This window comes from Esox lucius, chromosome 18 (assembly GCF_011004845.1).
Source record: "Esox lucius isolate fEsoLuc1 chromosome 18, fEsoLuc1.pri, whole genome shotgun sequence".
NCBI lineage: Eukaryota > Metazoa > Chordata > Actinopteri > Esociformes > Esocidae > Esox > Esox lucius.
The window spans coordinates 4,147,501-4,167,078 of record NC_047586.1 but is presented as its reverse complement, the minus strand read 5'-3'; the positions used below and the strand labels follow the sequence as shown (position 1 = coordinate 4,167,078).

The window sequence follows — 19,578 nt, the reverse complement described above, 5'->3', positions numbered from 1 at the left end:
AATAGTGTCTTTTAAAATACCCATTTAGCGGTGTTGTGTAATGCAGTGGACACAAAAAAATCTGGTAAAAATAAATCAGTAAAGCGCTATAAACTTCCAACGCATTTTGGGTAAACCCTTGTCCAGAAAAAACATTTCAAATGACACAACATCACTGTATAAACTGTATATATATATATATATTCAATCTACACAGACCTTCCTCTGACTCAGTGCATCTGATCTAACCCTCCAGGATGTCATGATTGTCTGTTATCAGATAGAACCGGCTCAAAGGACTAACACAGGGAGTTGTAATGTGTTCATCCAATAGTTGGTCTGATGAAAGTAGGCTATTGTTCTTTCTAACTTTAAAGACCAGGTGGAGTATGAACAGCATACGCACGCACACACACATACATACACACACACACACACGCGTACATTGTGTGGACGTACTACGTAAACTGGTTTGAAAGCAGACAGTAGACAGTCATCCACACATGCCAGGTTCAACACAAGAGGGTTGGGACTGAACAGTCTAGTAAGTGACTTACCAGCATGACCCACAGACCAGTCATCGGGTGGGTTTCTGCTCTAGTCTGTTACCAGCACGACCCACAGACCAGTCATCGGGTGGGTTTCTGCTCTAGTCTGTTACCAGCACGACCCACAGACCAGTCATCGGGTGGGTTTCTGCTCTAGTCTGTTACCAGCACGACCCACAGACCAGTCATCGGGTGGGTTTCTGCTCTAGTCTGTTACCAGCACGACCCACAGACCAGTCATCGGGTGGGTTTCTGCTCTAGTCTGTTACCAGCACGACCCACAGACCAGTCATCGGGTGGGTTTCTGCTCTAGTCTGTTACCAGCACGACCCACAGACCAGTCATCGGGTGGGTTTCTGCTCTAGTCTGTTACCAGCATGACTCACAGAACCTCTTACCCCTCTATCTCTACACCTCTTTACAACTCTCTCTCCTCACCCCTTCACCCCTCTACATCTACACCTCTTTATCCCTGTACCTCTACACCTCTGTACAGCTCTAACCCACTCCTTCACCACTCTCCTTCTTCCCCCCTCCAGGCCACCCCTCTACCACTCCTCTACACCCCTCCACCCCTTCAACCTATCCCTCATATATATCCCTCTATTCCTCCACCCCTTCAACCTATCCCTCATACATATCCCTCTATTCCTCCACCCCTTCAACCTATCCCTCATATATATCCCTCTATTCCTCCACCCCTTCAACCTATCCCTCATACATATCCCTCTATTCCTCCACCCCTTCAACCTATCCCTCATATATATCCCTCTATTCCTCCACCCCTTCAACCTATCCCTCATATATATCCCTCTATTCCTCCTGCCCTTCAACCTATCCCTCATATATATCCCTCTATTCCTCCACCCCTTCAACCTATCCCTCATATATATCCCTCTATTCCTCCACCCCTTCAACCTATCCCTCATATATATCCCTCTATTCCTCCTGCCCTTCAACCTATCCCTCATATATATCCCTCTATTCCTCCACCCCTTCAACCTATCCCTCATATATATCCCTCTATTCCTCCACCCCTTCAACCTATCCCTCATATATATCCCTCTATTCCTCCTGCCCTTCAACCTATCCCTCATATATATCCCTCTATTCCTCCTGCCCTTCTGCCGATCTCTCCTTCCCTCCATCCTACCTCTTGATTCCTTGGCCCTTGCTGTCAGTTCTTTTAAGTATCGCTAACCTCTGACCTACGTTCTTTCATTCTTTGCTTTCCTTCTCCTGACAGAGAATAGTTTCATTATAATATTTCTGCTGTATTTCCAGTAAGAGGCTGGATACTATCCTTACCTGCAGTCTGGGTGTCCTCACCACTGATGAAGACAGACACTGATTCCTAAGGATTGGATTCTTTTTTTCCTTCCCTATATTTCTCTCTACTGTCCCTCTCTCACTCTCTACAGTTGAAACACTGTTTAAAGGCACAGGAAGTAAAAGGCTCTCCTCTACCTCCAACCTGTCAGAACCTGTATTAACGCAGAATCACCACTCTCTCACTCTCTGCCTCCTTCTCTCACTCCTTCTCCTTCTCTCTCTTTTTTCTCTTTTACCCCACAGGTAAGGGAAGGACCTTCATGTCCCAACCTATGAGGACTAAAGAGGGAGAGTGACTGGAAGAGAGGGAGAGAGAGGGAGGCAGGAGAGAGATGGGCGGAGGGAGAGAGAGAGCAGGAGAGGGAGGGAGGGAGACAAAGAGAGAGAGTGAAGGAGAAGTCTTTCAATGACCCGCTTAAGGATCTCTTCAGTTCCAGTGTTGGCTTTGTCCTTCACAGTTCCTCAACTCCAGTGTTGGCTTTGTCCTTCACAGTTCCTTAGTTCCAGCGTTGGCTTTGTCCTTCACAGTTCCATTTTTGGCTTTGTCCTTCACAGCTCCTAAGTTCCAGAGTTGGCTTTGTCCTTCACAGTTCCTCAGTTCCAGTGTTGGCTTTGTCCTTCACAGTTCCTCAGTTCCAGCATTGGCTTTGTCCTTCACAGTTCCTCAGCTCCAGTGTTGGCTTTGTCCTTCACAGTTCCTCAGTTCCAGCATTGACCTATGTTCTTCACAGTTCCTCAGCTCCAGTGTTGGCTTTGTCCTTCACAGCTCCTAAGTTCCAGTGTTGGCTTTGTCCTTCACAGTTCCTCAGTTCCAGTGTTGGCTTTGTCCTTCACAGTTCCTCAGTTCCAGCGTTGGCTTTGTCCTTCACAGTTCCTCAGCTCCAGTGTTGGCTTTGTCCTTCACAGTTCCTCAGTTCCAGCATTGACCTATGTTCTTCACAGTTCCTCAGCTCCAGTGTTGGCTTTGTCCTTCACAGCTCCTAAGTTCCAGTGTTGGCTTTGTCCTTCACAGTTCCTCAGTTCCAGTGTTGGCTTTGTCCTTCACAGTTCCTCAGTTCCAGCGTTGGCTTTGTCCTTCACAGTTAGTTTTGTCCCCTACGGTGTCTCCATTGAATAGGATGCACCAGTCAGGGTGCTGTTATGGACGGTGGTGACATCAGTTATACCTGCTCAGATAAGAGCATCTGCTAAATGACTCAGACACACCAGGAGGCACGTCTCCCCGCCTAAAACAAAGACACCGCACACACGCCCTCACACAAACATGCGTGAGCGCACACATGCAACAATGCACACACAGCCAGTTGCTAGCTATGACATCATCCACCCATTCGGCCAGACTGAAGCATCTTCAGAGGTCATCTACTCAGCCTAACCACACGCCTCCACGGTCCTCTAAACACTGTGTGTGTGTGTTTAGAGGTCATCTACTCAGCCTAACCGCACGCCTCTACGCTCCTCAAAACACTGTGTGTGTGTGTGTGTGTATGTGTGTTTAGAGGTCATCTCCTCAGCCTAACCACACGCCTCCACGCTCCTCTAAACACTGTGTGTGTGTGTTTTATGTGTGAGAGAGGCTGAGAGGAATTTCTCAAAATTGTTCAGAAAAACTATCTAAAAATACAAAAAAGGGCTAAGAAAAAAAAAGCAACGTTCCTTCCCTGTTCCGCACTCTGTCTTCCTATGGATATGGTGTTATTTCGGGATATTTGCTCTTTTCATTTTCTTTTCACCCTCGCTCTCTCACTTTCTCCCCCTCCTTGTCTTCCAATCAGTGCGTTTTTGGCCGCCATGGCTGAAACCACATCATTTCCACGCCCACACACAAGCCCTTCTTATCCCGGCAAAAAAATCCATGAACAGGGATAGAAAGACGGTCAGAAAGAGAGAGAGCGGTAGAGGGAGAGAAGAGAGAGAGGGAGAGAAGAGAGAGAGAGGGAGAGAAAGGTGACTATATATACATTTTAAGCAGTGTGTCATGCCAGGCAGCATCCAGTGGTTCAGACCTGGGTATCCAAGAAGTCTCCCCAGGTATGTTAACACACGCAGACCAAATTCTGATATTTTTCTCACTAATCGGTCTTTTGATGAATTGCATCAGATTTCTCACATACAATATTTTCCCGGGCTAATCTGATTTCGTCAAAAGATAAATTTCTCTGGAAAATAAATCCTGAATTTGACTGTAAGCCAGCGGCCTCCCGCTCCGCCCTCTTGGCCTGACCGGATTGGTTTAACTACACCCTTAACTGACTGGATTGGTTCAACCCCGCCCCAGACTGACTGGATTGGTTCAACCCCGCCCCAGACTGACTGGATTGGTTTAACCCCGCCCCAGACTGACTGGATTGGTTTAACCCCGCCCCAGACTGACTGGATTGGTTTAACTACACCCTTAACTGACTGGATTGGTTTAACCCCGCCCCAGACTGACTGGATTGGTTTAACCCCGCCCCAGACTGACTGGATTGGTTTAACCCCGCCCCAGACTGACTGGATTGGTTTAACCCCACCCCAGACTGACTGGATTGGTTTAACCCCACCCCAGACTGACTGGATTGGTTTAACTACACCCTTAACTGACTGGATTGGTTCAACCCCGCCCCAGACTGACTGGATTGGTTTAACTACACCCTTAACTGACTGGATTGGTTTAACCCCGCCCCAGACTGACTGGATTGGTTTAACTACACCCTTAACTGACTGGATTGGTTTAACCCCGCCCCAGACTGACTGGATTGGTTTAACCCCGCCCCAGACTGACTGGATTGGTTTAACCCCGCCCCAGACTGACTGGATTGGTTTAACCCTGACCCAGACTGACTGGATTGGTTTAACCCCGCCCCAGACTGACTGGATTGGTGTAAACCCTTTATGACCGGATGACAGCACCGTCACATAAATCTTCCCCTTGCCTGGCGGGGTGGTCGGGGGTGTGTCCTCTGCGACTCTGTTTGGGGGCGGTAGGCAAACTGCAATGGGTCCAGGGTGACCGGTATCACGTAGGGGATGTTGTACCCGACCAGCAATGGCAGACTGGCACAAGGGGAGAGGTTAGGCATGACCACAAACACCTGAGGAAATGAGACAAATAGAAGATAGGAAGCCACGTGTTTTGGGAGGAGAAATGCCTGGGCCACGGGAACTAACACCATCCTGGCCTCCTGTCTCAGCGCTCGGCTGGAGTTGGCCCGGGCCGCGTGGATCCTCCTGGAAGGGAGTTCTCTCTGAGGTGAGACCTCCACAGGGGGCAAATGCTTGGAAATTTGCACATTGGCACGGTGGCTTTTCTTCTTCTTCTAGCTAGCTGGGCGGTGCTCAGGCTCTTGGCACGCAGTCCTCTCTGGGCAGAACCGTTTCTGTAGCTCTGCTTGTAACCCTGTGGAATCACAACGATACAACCATGTTTCTGTGTTGTTCTACCTCATGTTGGATCCTGGATTCTTCTGTAATTACAAACCATTTTACCCAGACATTTTGCTTGCTTAATCTTTCAGAGAGCTGTGATCCAGAGCAAGTAGCTTGCAGTCCGGGTATTCAAGGTATATACAGCAGCCACATTATGTCCACCACAGGAACCTGGTACTACAGGAAAGGGTCTTATCACAGTGGCAACTAATAACAAGATACACACAAACATTCAAACACACACACACACACACAAACACTGATCACTGAGAATGGAGCAGCATCTTCAAAATAGAGCCTTTGCCAAGCATGAGCTTTGTCCCCAAACAAATCTGCACGGCTCACAGCTGGAAAAACTGCCGAATCTCAGAAGAAAGACCCTACCCCTGACCGAACCAGGCTCTACGGTCAGATGTCTTCACGAGAGTACAGGAGAGATGCTCTCAGATTTTGAGTGTAAGATGTGTGTAAGCGAATCAACGTTATTCTCATAGCCTTTGCTCTTGCTCTTCTTCACCATGATTCAGTAGAACACTATGTCAACCAGGATTAAAGAGGAAGTATCTGTTGACATCAGCTGGTAATGCTCACATTTACAACCCCCCCCCTCCCCCCGGCACGACATTGATATAAACATATGACAAGTCCTGCCCAAGAGTCTTTAAGAGCTGTGAGATCATGGTCCTTGGGGTCTCGAAGTACCCCCTTATCACTGGAGATCAGCTATCAGTGCTATCATGGGGTGATTTAATCTAATGCCTTAACCATGCTATCCTCAGATAAGTGATTTTGGAAAATATAATTCTGCAGCAAGTTTACAGGACTGCTGTGAATGGGGCATGTCGTACTACCAACCACGACCCACTGGTCACAACTCTCACATACAAACACCGACACACACACAGAGACAGAAGATGTAACTGTCCCCCCCGTGAAGGAGAAGATGTAGCTCTGTCCCCCCCGTGAAGGAGAAGATGTAGCTCTGTCTCCCCCTGTGAAGGAAAGATGTAGCTCTGTCTCCCCCTGTGAAGGAGATGTAGCTCTCTCTCCCCCATCGAAGGAGAAGATGTAGCTCTGTCCCCCCCGTGAAGGAGAAGATGTAGCTCTGTCTCCCCCTGTGAAGGAAAGATGTAGCTCTGTCTCCCCCTGTGAAGGAGATGTAGCTCTCTCTCCCCCATCGAAGGAGAAGATGTAGCTCTGTCCCCCCCGTGAAGGAGAAGATGTAGCTCTGTCTCCCCCTGTGAAGGAAAGATGTAGCTCTGTCTCCCCCTGTGAAGGAGATGTAGCTCTCTCTCCCCCAGCGAAGGAGAAGATGTAGCTCTGTCCCCCCCGTGAAGGAGAAGATGTAGCTCTGTCTCCCCCTGTGAAGGAGATGTAGCTCTCTCTCCCCCAGCGAAGGAGAAGATGTAGCTCTGTCTCCCCCTGTGAAGGAGAAGATGTAGCTCTGTCTCCCCCTGTGAAGGAGATGTAGCTCTCTCTCCCCCAGCGAAGGAGAAGATGTAGCTCTGTCTCCCCCTGTGAAGGAGAAGATGTAGCTCTGTCTCCTTCAAGAGGAGTAGCGACATCAGGGCGTCAGGGCGTTCTTTCTCCCCAGTCTTGTCCCATCTTGACTGTGTGTGTGTTACTGTACATTGCATGTTTGTGTAGATGTGTGACTTTGTGTATGTGTGTGTGTGTTTAACAACACCACATGTAGAGACAGTAAATGGGTGAAAAAAACTAAGCCAGTGAATAGGGCAGATAACATGTTTATATACAAAGGTTCAATACAATAATACAACAAAACTCAGAAAACTGCTTTTATACAGAAATAAATCTCCAGCGATACTTCAGTTTTCACAAAGACGGACAAAAAGAACAAACATTTCTCTTAAAAATGTAAATAAAAAAGAGTGAAAGCAGATTTTTACTGAAGTTGATTTGTGTAAAATTAAGCAGGGGTTCTCCACACTGATTTCCATTCAATCAAACACACTTTGCAGGATTTACGCAGTAACCTTTTCTACTGGTGAAATCATCTATCACACTTGGTGATAGATTACTTCATCTTCCCCTCTGGGGGTACTGTACAGAAACCTACACATGCGACCAGGGCAAACTCCTCAGTGTGTGCCCTGACTGTTCAGAAATAGACGTTTGTGGGCATGGGATAAATATTGTGAATAAAGAGACTGCGTAAACATGGTCATTGAGGGTTTGAATGAACAGCTGCCTGAGATGGTTGAACTTTACACAGTAAAAGGAGTTCTGGGACTCAGGATCGCTGGGAGAGACACCAGGAAGTGTACAATGAAGAGCACTACAAAGCGGCCAAATATGTGTACTAAAGCAGGGATCAAGTGTGTGAACTAAATCAGGGATCAAGTGTGTGAACTAAAGCAGGGATCAAGTGTGTGAACTAAAAGGTACTGTCAAGATGGCTGTTTTAAAAACAAATCAAAAGTTTGAGAATGCATCTGGGAGGAATCTATCCTCAGAACAGAATCGTAGGAGATCCCTTTTATTGTACCAGTAGTCTTACTGAGTCTTTCCAATTAAAACCACTGGTTTATTGTACCAGTAGTCTTATGGAGTCTTTCCAATTAAAACCACTGGTTTATTGTACCAGTAGTCTTATGGAGTCTTTCCAATTAAAACCACTGGTTTATTGTACCAGTAGTCTTACTGAGTCTTTCCAATTAAAACCACTGGTTTATTGTACCAGTAGTCTTATGGAGTCTTTCCAATTAAAACCACTGGTTTATTGTACCAGTAGTCTTACTGAGTCTTTCCAATTAAAACCACTGGTTTATTGTACCAGTAGTCTTACTGAGTCTTTCCAATTAAAACCACTGGTTTATTGTACCAGTAGTCTTATGGAGTCTTTCCAATTAAAACCACTGGTTTATTGTACCAGTAGTCTTACTGAGTCTTTCCAATTAAAACCACTGGTTTATTGTACCAGTAGTCTTACTGAGTCTTTCCAATTAAAACCACTGGTTTATTGTACCAGTAGTCTTATGGAGTCTTTCCAATTAAAACCACTGGTTTTAAAAGGGGTTCCAGACCAGAGGCCGTGACCACCTATGCAAAATGTCGATTTAGTGGTCAACTGATCATTTCCTCCTGGAATATGACTTTGGATTGGGTTTACTGTCTTGCTGGACGATTAACTTGTTGCTACATTTTTACCTTGTAGCAAAGGCAACCAGGAGTTTGGCCATAACATCCTGGTACAGGGTAAAGTTTGCAATGCCGTTGATGCTAAGAGTAAGAAAACCAGCCCTATAGCATGTAAGATGGGTTATTTCATGCCTATCACATCCCGGTTCTGACCCAGTACTGTAAGGCACACTTTCATGGTGTCTGATAACAGCACTGGACCTGGGTTTCACTTTGAATTGCACGCATATGAACAGACCAGATCAATCACTGACATCAATAGAGGACCATCGTTCTACTCATTCTGTTTCTATGAACTTCATCTTATCCACCACATCAAAAGTCCTCCAATCACACTGTCCTCTATTGAAATTCTTGGCATCATCAGACGACACAAACACAAAGAGGAGGAAGGATCATAACCCCCTGAATATACACTCTGACCATGTCACAAATAACAGCCTATTCCCCATGTAGGTCTTCAGTTGAATGTAGTACACTAAGTAGGAAATAAGTTACCATTTAGGACGCAGTTTTAAAAAAAAGTACACATCCATAATTACATTAGAATCACACACTTTATCGCCAGGCTGCGAAAAACACCAGTTATCAACCCCGAAACCAAATCCTGGACAAAAAAAGAAAACCATAGTAAACACTTCAAAACTGAGAGACCGGATAGTAACAAGGAAGACATTTTATAAACCACACATTAAACAAAATATGTTTTGAGAAAGTGTTAACACCTTTAGTTTTTGACACTTGAAACATATTAGCGTTTAGGCTAGTTCTGAACTACAAACTCTGTTGTAATTGTTTTACAAAGACAAAAGTGGATGTGGGATTAGGAGTTTGGAAGCCATTTTGTTAAGACGGATCTTTCCTTCTCCTCAGACACTGTGCAAATCCTTACAGGTGTCAATATCTTTCAACTCATTTATTTATAAATATATATATTTATGTATTTCCATATACTTTAGAAAAAACATGTTAGGTTTTCTCTACCTATGGAAAGACTGCTGCGTTAAATTCTGTACATCTTCCAATGAAAAGAGAGAGAGAGAGATATTAAATATTCACCAAAAAGGGACCCTAGGTAGAGTGCAGACATGGTTAAACATCTCCACATAGGGGGACCTGGACAGTTTCAAATCAGACTCACCTGTTCAAATGCCAAAGCCTTTTAGCTCACTAACAGGACAGGTGATAGGTGGCCCTGCATTTACTAGGACTGTGTTTGGTGGCACACCTGGAACAAGGAGCTGACCTAGGAAACAGATGTCTACGCTTTCCACCTTTCCCCTCTGTCATTTCTCCATCCCTTTCTCACACCTCCTCCTCTCTTTTTTCATCCATCCATCCGCCCAGCCGCTAACACTCTGGTGAGGTTTACAGGGAGCATCAGATGGGGAAAGCAGAGGGAGCCTCCACCTCACACGTACACGGGTCCGCTTCCCAAATCACACCCTGTTTTCTGCGAAGTGCACTACTTTTGACCGGGGCGACACAAGCAAGGGGGCAGGGTGTCATTTGGGACACGCTTTGTTTTGCTAATGTGTCTCCGACACACTGGGTTCTGTCGGGCCCTCTGCCAGTGTGGCCAGAACAAACATTAAAGAGAATCCTCTGGGTCTAATAGTCCAGAAATAATTACAAAATCACATCACTATGTTTTTGTTAGAATATCCGATTGTCAAATGTATGCAGTGCGTTTTCTTTTTTTTTCGGGGGGGTGGGGGGGTTATGAAATAAGCACTGCCTTAACACTCCCAAACACACTTCTATAATGCATCGTGTCTTTTTTATACCAGTCGTATTTAGACAAACACAACGTGTGTGTGTGTGTGTGTGTGTGTGTGTGTGCTGTATCACTGGGCTCTAAGCTCGAGAAAGGGACTTTCCACACAATCTTCTGGTGCGTGATTAAAGCTTAAAACTGAAGATAACCTACAATCAGAGAGATCCTCAAGCCCAATGGAATGACACACACACACACACACACAGACAGACACAGACACACACAGAGACACACAACACACATGTTGAGATCTGTGTGTGTGAGTCACTAGGCCAGACCTGTTCCTAGTTATGACAGCTTTTCTTGTCCGTCTTTGCTCTGTTTTCTTAAGGAGGTCTCTGGAGGGTCCTGCTCTAGCTGCTTCTACAGAGGCCCTGGTCCAGCCCAGCTTACTGTGTGTCTGTGTGTGTGTGTGTGCATCTGTGTGTGTAAGATTGTGTGTTTGGTTGGGAGTACGTGTGTGAGATACAGTGTGTGTATATGTGTGTGTGCGTGCCCGGAAATACTATGTGACTAAGTGTGTGTAGGTCTCTGGGGTGTCCTCTGCTGCTGTCTCAGAAAAAGCCACCTGGTCGGAGGGGGGTTGAATATGGAGGTCTAAGGAGGAGGGGGGTTGAATATGGAGGTCTACGAAGGAGGGGGGTTGAATGTGGAGGTCTACGAAGGAGGGGGGTTGAATATGGAGGTCTACGAAGGAGGGGGGTTGAATGTGGAGGTCTACGAAGGAGGGGGGTTGAATATCGAGGTCTAAGGAGGAGGGGGGTTGAATATGGAGGTCTACGAAGGAGGGGGGTTGAATATGGAGGTCTACGAAGGAGGGGGGTTGAATATGGAGGTCTACGAAGGAGGGGGGTTGAATATGGAGGTCTACGAAGGAGGGGGGTTGAATATGGAGGTCTAGGCAGGAGGGGGGTTGAATGTGGAGGTTTACGAAGGAGGGGGGTTGAATATGGAGGTCTAAGGAGGAGGGGGGTTGAATATGGAGGTCTACGAAGGAGGGGGGTTGAATATGGAGGTCTAAGGAGGAGGGGGGTTGAATATGGAGGTCTACGAAGGAGGGGGGTTGAATATGGAGGTCTACGAAGGAGGGGGGTTGAATATGGAGGTCTACGAAGGAGGGGGGTTGAATATGGAGGTCTACGAAGGAGGGGGGTTGAATGAGGACGTCTAGGCAGAGCTCAGGATATGCGGCAGCGCTAAACCCATCATCACAGGAAATCGTTTTTGGGAAATAGAACCACAATTAGGAATTTGCAACATCCATATGAAAAAAAGGATCTAATGTTCTCGTTAGCCCGTTCGCAACACTAGCTCCGCTCTCTGACTGGTTCAACCAATCACACACCTTTCTTCCAACACCTGAAAAAAAAAATCTCCTGCGCACTAAAATCTCCTGCGCATGAAAACCTGGGACATTGTGCTTCGTGTAGCACTCACACAAACACACACACACACAGACTAGACCTGCATATTGTGTGGTGTACTGGTGAGATACTACTTACCCACGGATGATGACAGAGAAAATAGAGACAGAAAAACAGAGAAAGGAAGTTACCCAGGGAGGGCGTAGAGGGTCACGGTGAGCGTTCCAAAGAATGTGGAAGTTGATATGTGTTCAGAGCTGATATAAAACAGGCTATAAACCACGCTGGTCGTCAAGATGTCCGCCACACTGATAAGACTGGCAGACTAGTGCTGTCAGGGCGGTGGAGTAGCAATGTTTGCCAATCGTGAAGATGTCCGCCACACTGATAAGACTCCTGTCGCGGTGCCACGGGATAATAACTTTCCAGAATTTTCCAGGAACGGATTGACACAAGGGGACACCCTGTCGGGTAGCATCTTACACCTCAGTGAGGTGAGAGGTGACAGGACGCCCCCCCCCCCCCCCCCCCCACTACAACCATGTAAGGAAAACACCTCTTCTCAAAGATTGTCAGTGTTCCGGATGGAATGGGTTGGACTGGGTTTAAAAGGACAAAGCTCAGAAAGATAACGAAAGGTACCCAAAGATGACAAAAACCTTCCTCGGTGAGGTCACTGCCACCAAGGCTAAGAACGAACGGTGGTCGAGCCAGCTTCACAAAGCCTGGGGACAAGGTTAATCGTCTGGCAGTCTGCTCTGCCATGTGGGACTCCGTGGGTTGTAAACCCTCTCAACTAAAGGAATCACTGTACAGTCCAGGATTCGTGACCCCCTGGGGCAGGTCTGACAGAGCAGACTACCTTACGAGAAATTCTCTTTCCTTGCCAAAATTCTAAATACTGGTATTAAAAGCAAATGTTGCAAATATGTAACACTGTAATGAAATGCGGCTTAAAAAATGGTTGAACACCATAAAAAGAAAAAAAAGAAACCTACGTTTTGGCACTTTCCCAAGGGACTTGTGTCTTGACTTGTGACTCAAAGATAAAAGACCTGTGTTTGAACTGAGTCAAATACAAGGAACTTGACTCTGACACAAACTTTAGTGACTTGACAACATCATTGGTTATCACCCCTCTGCAGAACACAGAGCAGGCGCTCGTGAGAACTGACAGGGTTACGGACACAGAATGGAGGGCAAAGTTAGATGAAAACGCTTACTGATAAGTCTGGGATAATAAACTGTGGAATATTACGAGAAAGCCTCCTAATGTAAATGGTTCTTGGAGTGGTAATAACCTGGAATCTATTGTAAGTGTGCTGGTGATATGATGTTTAGTCTAGTGAATGATCGCAGGCTTGTCTGTCAAAGAAATCTGATGACAATCTTGGAGCAAAATTATTCCCAATTGTAAGACTGAGAAAAGTATATTAAAAATACCTTTTGACGTTTTTAATTCTATGTGCATTTACGGTAAAACATTTCCTGAGAGCTTTTTGTTTTGGAGATAAGAGGTTTTCATCTGACAGCAACACATCGATAGGCACCGTTTGGATATATAAGCATTAGTCTAGACAGGAGGAGTTAGTTATGTCGTTGTAAGAGAAAGAGGCCATTATTTCACGGTGGAAAGTTCTGGGGTTAAATGAGTAGTGTGTGAATTTAGAAAGACTCTGAAACAAACAGTGTTAAGCCACAGGAATGGCATTCTGTCTGTCAGTCAGTCAGTCTGAGGTGTGTGTGTGTGTGTGTGTGTGCGTGTGCACATGTTTAGTAAGTGTTAGGCATGTCATACTAAACACACTTACTAAACATGTGCACACACACACACACACACACACACACACAAACACAGCCCGGTGAGAAGAACCATTAACTGCCGGGGAGATGAACGAACAGGGTAGAGAAAAATACAGGAGAGATGTTGAGGGAAGAGACAGAGAGGAAACAGAGTCAGACGAAGAGAGGATGAAAGAAGGAGGTGGAGGAGGGAGAGAGAAAACGAGAGAGATAGCACACAACAGGCAGAAGTGGAGGCAGTGAGAGGAAGGAGGGAGACAGAGGCAGTGAGAGACAGGGGAGAGACAGAGGCAGTGAGAGACAGGGGAGAGACAGAGGCAGTGAGAGGAAGGGGAGAGACAGAGGCAGTGAGAGGAAGGGGAGAGACAGAGGCAGTGAGAGACAGGGGAGAGACAGAGGCAGTGATAGGAAGGGGAGAGACAGAGGCAGTGAGAGGAAGGGGAGAGACAGAGGCAGTGAGAGACAGGGGAGAGACAGAGGCAGTGAGAGGAAGGGGAGAGACAGAGGCAGTGAGAGGAAGGGGAGAGACAGAGGCAGTGAGAGACAGGGACTGACGACAACCAAGTCCTATCAGTTGAACATCCACAGATAAAAAAGGACTCAACTGCGAACTCTCACACACTGAGCTATCACACAGCGTTCTGGTCAAAGACCGGAGCCGTGGAAAAAAGAATAAGGTTCAATGCTGGGGGTCAGAGTGAGCCGAGCTATCTATCCAATCAATATCACACACAAAGGAGCGCTCGACCGCAGACCCCCGCTGGAGTGAACAGCGAAGTGTAAGCCATGGTTCCCGTCAATCGATGGCACCTGCCGCCGTGGACAGAGGTGGCGGAACAATGACTCCCAGCTTCAGACCAGACAGACAGTCTCAGGTTTTGTTTTTCACCAGAGTACCATGGCGTCCGCTGGTCAATAGGAGTGCCCTGACCAGGGGATAGAGGGCGGTGATTAGAACACACCCAGAACCTCTGTCACATTCAGCTGGGAGGAAAAGAGCCATGAGTGGATCTATTAAGAACGTGTGACCCCATTAGAGGAGATGGGGGGGGGGGGGGGGGGGAGGTGGAGAGAGAGGGGGAGGGAAAGAGAGGAGAGAGGGAGAAGAAAGGGAGACGACTAGAGAGGAAAACAAAGAGGGGGAGGAAAAGAAAGAGGAAGAGAGAGGGGTGAGGGAGAAAGAGAGAAAGAGGGAGGATGAGAGAGAGAGAGCGAGAGAAAGGATGTTTTTGACAAGCCACATAAGCCACTTCTCCAACTAAAGACCCCCCCCCAGGAAACAGCTCCATGACCCCTGTGTCTAGTAGGACTGACAGAACCAAACTGGGAGAAGAAAAAGGGTACCTGGGTAACTGATTGTCAGGTGAAAAGGCAGGTGCAGTGACATCACATCCCACAGGAGGTCACGCAGTGTCCAGACACACCGCCTACATGGTCTCGTTAGGCCTCGGAATCGTCTGGGGGGTCCATGAGCTTGCTCGGCTAAACACAATCCACCGCACCCTAGAGGTGGGCTAAGAGCTCTGACCACTGCAGGAAGTCCCGTGTGACAAGACGGGTGGTACCCTAGTCACTCGAGTGGACGAGTTGTGACCAAGAGTAGGGCACTGAATAGGGAATAGGGTTGGATTTGGGCCGTAGCCTTCCCGTGGTTTTCAGCAGGCCAGAAGACTCCCCGGTATAGTTATTCCCCGTTTGCACCCACATTATGGCTGCGCCCGTTGTGGTACTCCCGGCCAAAGGCAGTGCACTACAAAGAACATACGTTGACATTTGGATCACGCATCATTTGAGCCTTTCAACAGATGCCAAAATTTTGCAAGACGGATGGATCAAATTAAAAAACTGTCATAATCACAAACAACAAAAACTGTCCAGCACTGGAAAAGCAAAGACAGCAGCAGCAAAAAGAAAGACGACATCCTCATGTTATAGTCAAAGGCAATTTAAATCCATATTCCCAGATCTCAGATGTACAGGACATAAGCGAAAGCTGTAATATTCTAATGGCATAAGAACACTCAGACTGGACTACTCAGAACATTGCAAAATAAAGGCCCATGGTGACCGGTTGCCAAAAACAAGGGAAACACCGTGGTATCCCTTGGTAACCGGTGTTTCACTTTTTTAGAGCCCATTGGCCTTACAATCTCCCTGTCACATCAGGGATTCAACGTTGGGCGGTTTAGACGCGGTGAAGAGGTCCATGGAACGCAGGCCGTGGGGATGGGAAGACGCAAGGCCAAAAACCCTGATCTAACAAACCCCATGTAAAACGCAGTGTTTTATCTCTTACAGGGGGGCCAACAATGTGGTGTCAGATTTTTCCGCGTAACATTTAGAAATAGTGCTAAATGCTGCGTCTAAGCTGGTAGCCTAGCTAGCATACAGAATTGTGGTGGCAGTCAGTCGTTTTTAGCTGAGACTCAGTGGATAGGAGATGATGACGAGGACACATTTTGGGTTAACAAGCCTTGTTTTCCAATTCTTACCTCAACATAGTTTGATATTATACATTGAGAAAATAGTTGGTTGATGCTGCTGGAGATTAATGAGGAGATTCAGGGTCGTTTCCACAACATTCCTGTGGTTTTGGTCGAATTCCATTGACCTCTTCACGGCATCGAAGGGTTGACCACACCTCAGTGACACATGGACAAGCAATTCTTTATGAAACCAGGACAAAAAAAAAACACCATTCTCAACCCTTTCACTCAACTGGACCCACAGAATCGTTATTTTGGAGGGACGACCCTGATATTTGCCATTTTAATAATAATCCAGGAAAGAAATAATTAACGAATGTCTTTTTTTGTCTTGGAAGAATCCTTCCGAAGCTAAACATGTTTACCACGACTCCAGATCCATCGCTCAGGAGAGGTTCAAAAAGCCCTTCTCAATCAAACCAGTTCAGACCCAGAGAAAGGATTGTTGTACCAATCACTGTCTATAAATCAGTCATCCGTCCCAAGAGAGAACGGGAGACAGGCAGGAATAAAGGACGGGAATACATGGAGCCTCCATCTCTCTCTCTCTCTCTCTCCATCACTCTCTCCGCCAGACGGCACACGGCCATTGCACGGTCATCACGACTCCTCCAGGGCGTTGACCACCTGCTCCAGGATGTCGGGGCAGTGGTCAGCGATCTGCTGCAGGACACAGTTGGCGTAGTCCTGGAGCTCCGTGCTCTCCCTCTCGCAGGCCTCCATCTCCGACTCCAACTGAAGGGGGGGGGGAGACGGAAAGGTTAGAAACGTGTAGGTTCTAACGCAACGGGTCAGGAAGTGGGAACACGGAGACATGATTAGCCAAACCCTCGCTAGGAGACAGCCGGACGGTTTTACAAGCAAAAAGAGTAGATGTTTCTGGGTTTCTAAACAGATGGCCTCGCTGTTCAATGGAGAGTGAAGGACCTCCAGAGAAGTACGCCAGTCTGAATAGCCTTAAGGGGGAAATACATACTTTCACACATGGACTGTTTTCAATATTTTTTGTGCTTTTAGTTGATTTTTGCATGATATTTTTTTTAAAATCTTTATACAGATGCAGGATTTCTGTAAAGTCCTGCGTTTCAGGGGGAAGGTTACCAGGGCCATATATCTACCCAGACCTGGCCTTCTGCCACTGCGTAGCCCCCACAGAACAGTTTCGGGGGAGGTGAGGGGAGTCACATGAGTGCAAATCTAGTGAAAGAGGATGTGCAGGAAGAAAAGCAACCGAGGGATCTAGAAAAGTGAGTTGACAATACCCCTCAAACACTGTGGTCCGTTCAGCTCCTCCCTATAAGGCGTTCAGCAGAGGGAGCGACTTACATAGATATTGAGTGCATAGATATTCATACTTTTTTCACCCAGTGCTGACCCTCGAATCGAACCTACAACTCAGAGGTTCTAAGAGCCATGATCTACCACCTGGGGCAGGTCCTTCTGCTGCTCCCCTATCTTTTACAACCCCTCCTCCTGTTTATATCCTCCTCTGTATCTATCTTCTCCAACCCCTTCTCCTCTTTGTCTCTCCCTCTTCACTCCACCCCTCCCCTATCTCTCTTCCACCTCCCCCTTGTACCCAATTTCACCTCCCTGTCCGCACTCTCCTGCTGAACCCGGTTCACCTCCACCACATCTCCACCTCCACCCGTCCACGTCCCCATTAAAGTCCTCCTGGAACACCCTGCGCCTTCACCAGCTACCCAAGTGCTCCTTTCAAGTTCCACACTTGGAATTTTCACCCAAAAAGCTTAAGTTTTCCGCTCATTAATGGAATGGGAAGACGAAAGGGGATTTGACATTGGACTTCGCCTCAGGCTAACGATCATCACAGGTGGGGTTATCTTTAACACACAGCAAGTGTCCCAAATAGTACCCTATTCACAACACATAAGGCCAATGGACACTGGTCTAAAGTAGGGCACTATTTAGCAGGTAGGGTGCCATGTTGGAAACAGCATTGGATCCTTTTTTCCAAATGAGTTTTTTTTTTTTTAAAGGATTGTGGGGTTGAGGTGTGACAGTGCTAGGAAAGTGTGTGTGTGTGTGTGTGTATGCGTGTGTGCGTGCACATTCGACAGTGTGCTTTCGGCCTCAGAGGTGCCAGCCATACCTTATGAAATCAGCGCTGACATTAACAGGTGGCTAGTTAGTGACACGTGCACACCCTCACACACAAAGAGACAGAACAGAGAGAGAGAGAAAGAGAGACGCCCAGCGCTTGGCGGACAGGAAGATGACGTAAGGTTGGTCAGAACGGAGCAAAGTGGCAATATTCTGGTACAGTCCTGTAGCTGTAAAAAGATTCTCCATAAACATATTCCCCCGAAGAGCTGAAACCCTCAACACACCCACAGACACCACGGGGAGAGAGAGAGGAGGGAGGGGGAGGAGGGAGGGAGGGAGGGAGAGGCTGGAGCATTCAGGGATGGAGGGAGACTGGGAAAGGAAGCTGAGTGCAAAGAGAGAGACAAAGAGAAAGAGAGAGATGGAGGTGGTGCAGGAGAAACTGCAGAAAGAGAGAGATGGAGGTGGTGCAGGAGAAACAGCAGAAAGAGAGAGATGGAGGTGGTGCAGGAGAAACAGCAGAAAGAGAGAGATGGAGGTGGTGCAGGAGAAACAGCAGAAAGAGAGAGATGGAGGTGGTGCAGGAGAAACAGCAGAAAGACAGAAATGGAGGTGGTGCAGGAGAAACAGCAGAAAGAGAGAGATGGAGGTGGTGCAGGAGAAACATCAGAAAGAGAGAGATGGAGAGAGGTGCAGGAGAAACAGCAGAACGAGAGAGATGGAGGTGGTGCAGGAGAATTCATTCATTCATTTTAGACTCTGTCTTCCATCAGAGTGTTGAGCCCCAGAGAGTAGATCGTAGCTGAAGGCACACACACACACACACACACACCAGCAGCTGAGAAAGAGAGAGACGGAGGCCAAGAGTGCCCAGCTCCGCTCCACCCCAGAAACCACCAGGGTCTTCCTCTCTCACTGGGCCTCTTTGAACAGAAATGTTTAGCTGTGCCGGACAACTTTTAAATTGCTTTTCACATTCTGAACCACTGCCAGTGATCCAAAACCCATAGTTCTTTCATTCATTTCGCCCACAAGAAAAAGTGGGAATATATTCTGTACAAAAAACACACCAAACTATTTTCTTTGGCTTGGCCGTGTTTAAATGTCCAGCTCTAACAGGCTTGATGATCAACACATCTGTATCAATAAGATGAAGACATTTTCATATATCCCTCTTCTGTTTTTATGCGCACAGCTCTGTAGCGCCTCGACCGTGTAACACTTCACTAAAACAAGCGAAGACCTATTCTGCAGAACTGTCATAGTCACAGCACTTGGACATACAGGGCCGGCCCAAAGTTCGGACAGACTTTGGACACGCTTTTCCACAAGTGAATGGGTAAGTGTGTCCAAACTTTGGACAGGCCCTGTACATTAACCCCCAAATTCTTATCAATATAAACCAAGACCAAGCGAGGTGAAAGAAGGTAGAGGGTCTGTTCAGTCATGTGTGGGGGGGGGGGCACTGAAGCCTGACCGGGGATAATACATCAGCCCCGTTCAACTCCTCCCTCTGGGACGGGGGGGGGGTGACGGCTGGCTGGCAGAGCACGCCCCCCCTCTGCAAGCCCCATTAGAATCACACAGCGGGGAACCACCGCCCAGGAGGCCACACACACACACACACACACACACACACACACACACACACA

The 19,578-nt window shown here is 47.2% G+C and overlaps 1 protein-coding gene across 10 annotated transcripts in view; it reads right to left on the bottom strand.

Moving 5' to 3' along the window:
• Positions 1 to 14,517: 14,517 nt before the first annotated feature.
• Positions 14,518 to 19,578, bottom strand: part of LOC105024897 (ELKS/Rab6-interacting/CAST family member 1) — a 254,096-nt gene continuing 249,035 nt past the window's right edge. For all 10 annotated transcript variants that reach the window (XM_034287688.1, XM_029114443.2, XM_034287690.1 and 7 more), the window contains one exon: positions 14,518 to 16,594. In XM_034287688.1, coding sequence (XP_034143579.1) covers positions 16,460 to 16,594 — 135 coding nt within the window. In that variant the 3' untranslated portion in view covers positions 14,518 to 16,459. The remainder of the gene's footprint in view (positions 16,595 to 19,578) is intronic.